Here is a 3,329-nt window from a genome sequence, read left to right as displayed (position 1 = left end):
TATATACCTCTGAATTACGTATATCCAATTATGAACACCCCTATTTAAAATTGTGATTTAAAATTTTAAGATTTAACAATAAATTTTATAAGTTGCGCAAAATAAGGTTTACACGTAACCTACGTACCAAATAATAACTCGTATTATAATTAGATTTGATAATTAATGGGTTAATGCATATTTTATCTCCTGAATTTTGTTTTAGCTATGTAGTTGGTTTTCAATTTTTTTTAAGATCCATTTGGTACTTAAATACTTAGTTGATTTCTAATTTTTTAAATCAATTTAACCCTTAAATTTTATCTTAAATTACGTATATCAATGTAAAAAAAGAGAACTTAACGAGGTTAAAATATTGTTGATGTGTTGATAAATATCATGTGTCTTTAAGAATAGGCTCTACATGTATAAAATAATGGGTAAAGTATAAAAATGGTTCCCCAACTATAGGACGTTATTTTGTTGAGTCCCCTGACTATTAAAAGTTACAAAATAGTCATTTGACTATTCATATATTCCAAATTCATCATTTTTCGTTAAAAATGATGGTTGTCCGAGCTAGACATTAAGTTGCTGACTAGCATATGGTAAAATCATATTTTAATTATGTCTATTGGTACTATCACTGCTTTCAATCACTGGCTCAACGACATAATGTAAACGATAGTCGATTATAAAATATAGCTCAAACAGTTATCGTATGAGATTTTATCATATCTCAGTCAACAGATTAACGTCTAGCTTAAACAACGGCCAATTTTTTAGTAGAAAAATACGAGTTTAAAACATATGAATAGTCGAGCGCTCATTTTATAACTTTTAATATGTAGATACTCAACAAAGTAACGTCTTATGGTCGAAAACTATTTTGTAACTTTTAATAGTTGAGAGACTCAAAAAAATAACATCCTATAATCGGTGATCATTTATGTACTTTACCCTAAAACAATTAGTACCCGAACTAAAAATAATTGCAAGGTAACAATCCAGTGTCACTGCACATGTAAAATATGTTAGATTTCGAGGCTTCGAAGTGCGCCGAACTTGAATATGGCGAGTTAAAGAACAGAAACGTTAAGGAAATGACTTCAAGGTGTGCTTAAACGTGCCACTTTTCTTTAGTCTTATTTCTCCAGGGCCGGCCCTGGGCATAGGCCAGGGGGCGAGCCCTAGGCATAGGTTAGGGGCGACCGCCTAGAGTCTAAGTTTGGGGGGGCCATTTTTAAAATTAATTTTAAGTTTAATAATTAAAAAATATTTTAAGCATATTTTTTTATTTCAAATATTCGAAAATATGATAATTTAGTAGGCCTCAATAATTAAAAAATATTTTTAAACATAATTTTTTATTTAAAAAACTCAAAAATATAGTAATTCAGTGAGTCACATTTTAATAATGGGAGAAATCTAAGTATGGACCTCCACTTGTCTTCTTGTCATCACCTTTGACCTAGGGCCCTTAAAATGTCAGGACCGGGCCTGTATTTCTCTTACATATATTTGGATCCATCACTGTTTATAAAATATGTTTATTATTAATGATTAATTTTTTAAAATAAATATTATTTTATAATCAATCAAGACTAATAAAAAAATCTCAGATAATTAAAAATTGTGTTCATCCACAACGAAAAAGCTTCATTTTGGCCATACACTTTATATCGGGCTATATGCCTTACTATTTTGAAGGATTAGAAATGATTTATTTAGTATATAAAACATTGATTCCTGCTGTGACTTTATTCATAGACCAAATGCTGGCCCTCTGCAACTTTAAGAACTGGAAGCCTTACCCTTGGACCTGATGCCTGAGCAGATCCATCATGCCTTTGAGGGCAAAACACTATATACACAACTTCATTTGAATCTGTTTGCAGATGATAAACATGCTGGCCGGCGGCATAGCCTCCAAGGAGAAGATATGACCTCTCCGACTGCTCCATCATCACACATAGATCATCACCACCTGGTGGACCAAATGTTAATACTAAATCATTGTGTCAAATTAAGGGAAACGACTATCACAACAATAAAGTTCAATTTTCATGTCGAAGGCGTAATGTCAAAATTAACCTTCAATATTTATCAAAATAATTATTTTAATTTATATTCTTCTTTTTGAGATATTCGTTAACTTTCGGTGTTTCAATTTTTTTAATTAAAATAATTCATATTTATTGAAAATCATTAGTTGACTAGCAGTTAACACATATTTCTGATGTAATATTTTCATCAGTTTAATTATCAATGTGTCACATGTTATGTCATCATCTTAGGCGATACGGTAAATGTCATGTCATCGCCTTAAATAATGTGATACATACCACATCATCATATCAAGTGACATAACACATGTCATGTTATCATCTTATGTGATGTGTCACATGCTACAAATTTCTTTAAATGACATGACTTCTAATATATTAACAATTCAACACATATAAAAATGTTACATCAATATGCGTTGAACATGCGTTGAACGTCAATGAACTAACGGTTTTCATCTAATAAGGATTATCATAATAAGGATTATCGTGATAAAAAATTAAAACGTCAGGTTAAAATGTTTCAAGAAAAATAAGAGGCCATATATATTTAAAGAAAAGCATATATAATAGAAACAAGTAACTCACACGCAGCCATCTCAATTTGAGTGTTGTAAATGAAGTTGAGAACCGCATCAATGTCTTGCTCAAAGTCATAGAATGGTCCATTGTGGAAATTCATCTTTCTAAGCTTACACAGCCCCTCACCCAACTCCATCATAGCTCCCTTATGGTTCTGCATATATAACATCTTTAATTTTCATACGGTAGATATTAGAAGATGAAGACATCATGTTAATAATGGGAATTCAGTTCCAACCTGGTTAAATAGGTGGTGGAATCCGACGGCACATTGTAGGATGCCATGGATGAGTGTTCTAGTAGGCTCCTCGGCTTTGTTCCATAGGGACTCAAGCAGGTCATGGCACTTATAGTATTCCCTTTGGTTGAAAAGGGAAACCGCCTCGTCAAAACCACAATTCTCTTCGTCTTCGCTGCTGCCGGAGTACCGATACGAAACGCCGAACTTTCTGGGGGGATTGGAATGAGCATGGGTTGGAATAGGAGAAAGAGGAAGAGAAGAAGAAAAATGGTTGGGATTGTACGTATGGTTACAGTGATACTGAGTTGAGTGTGGAGGTGCTTGAGGAGAAGAAAATGGGGAGAGGTATGGCAATGGCAGTTTGGAATAAAGAAGCATCTTCTCCGGGAGAAAAAGGAGACCGCCGGAGAAGAGAGGTCTTTGGTTTGTGGCCTTGGCCTCTTCCTTTTTTGATTTTTATT

The 3,329-nt window shown here is 33.3% G+C and overlaps 1 protein-coding gene across 1 annotated transcript; it reads right to left on the bottom strand.

Annotated features, from left to right (window-relative positions):
• Nucleotides 1–1,615: 1,615 nt before the first annotated feature.
• Nucleotides 1,616–3,329, bottom strand: LOC120139816. The gene is made up of 3 exons (XM_039154942.1): nucleotides 2,866–3,329; nucleotides 2,634–2,781; nucleotides 1,616–1,966 (listed from the first exon to the last, which is right to left on the bottom strand). The coding sequence occupies exons 1-3, from the start codon at nucleotides 3,244–3,246 to the stop codon at nucleotides 1,740–1,742; spliced, it is 756 nt and encodes a 251-aa protein (XP_039010873.1). The 5' UTR covers nucleotides 3,247–3,329; the 3' UTR covers nucleotides 1,616–1,739.

Source organism: Hibiscus syriacus, unplaced genomic scaffold (assembly GCF_006381635.1).
Source record: "Hibiscus syriacus cultivar Baekdansim isolate YM2019G1 unplaced genomic scaffold, ASM638163v2 tig00110776_pilon, whole genome shotgun sequence".
Classification (NCBI taxonomy): domain Eukaryota; kingdom Viridiplantae; phylum Streptophyta; class Magnoliopsida; order Malvales; family Malvaceae; genus Hibiscus; species Hibiscus syriacus.
This window is presented reverse-complemented; position numbering and strand designations above follow the sequence as displayed.

What these genes read in the sequence shown, in the direction of transcription:
- LOC120139816 (XM_039154942.1), bottom strand. Translation starts at nt 3,246, where the DNA reads ATGCTTCTTTATTCCAAACTGCCATTGCCATACCTCTCCCCATTTTCT. An exon ending in TCCACCACCTATTTAACCAG is followed by an intron (nt 2,782 to 2,865) that starts GTTGGAACTGAA and finishes TTATATATGCAG; the next exon opens with AACCATAAGGGAGCTATGAT. An exon ending in TCAAATTGAGATGGCTGCGT is followed by an intron (nt 1,967 to 2,633) that starts GTGAGTTACTTG and finishes TTGGTCCACCAG; the next exon opens with GTGGTGATGATCTATGTGTG.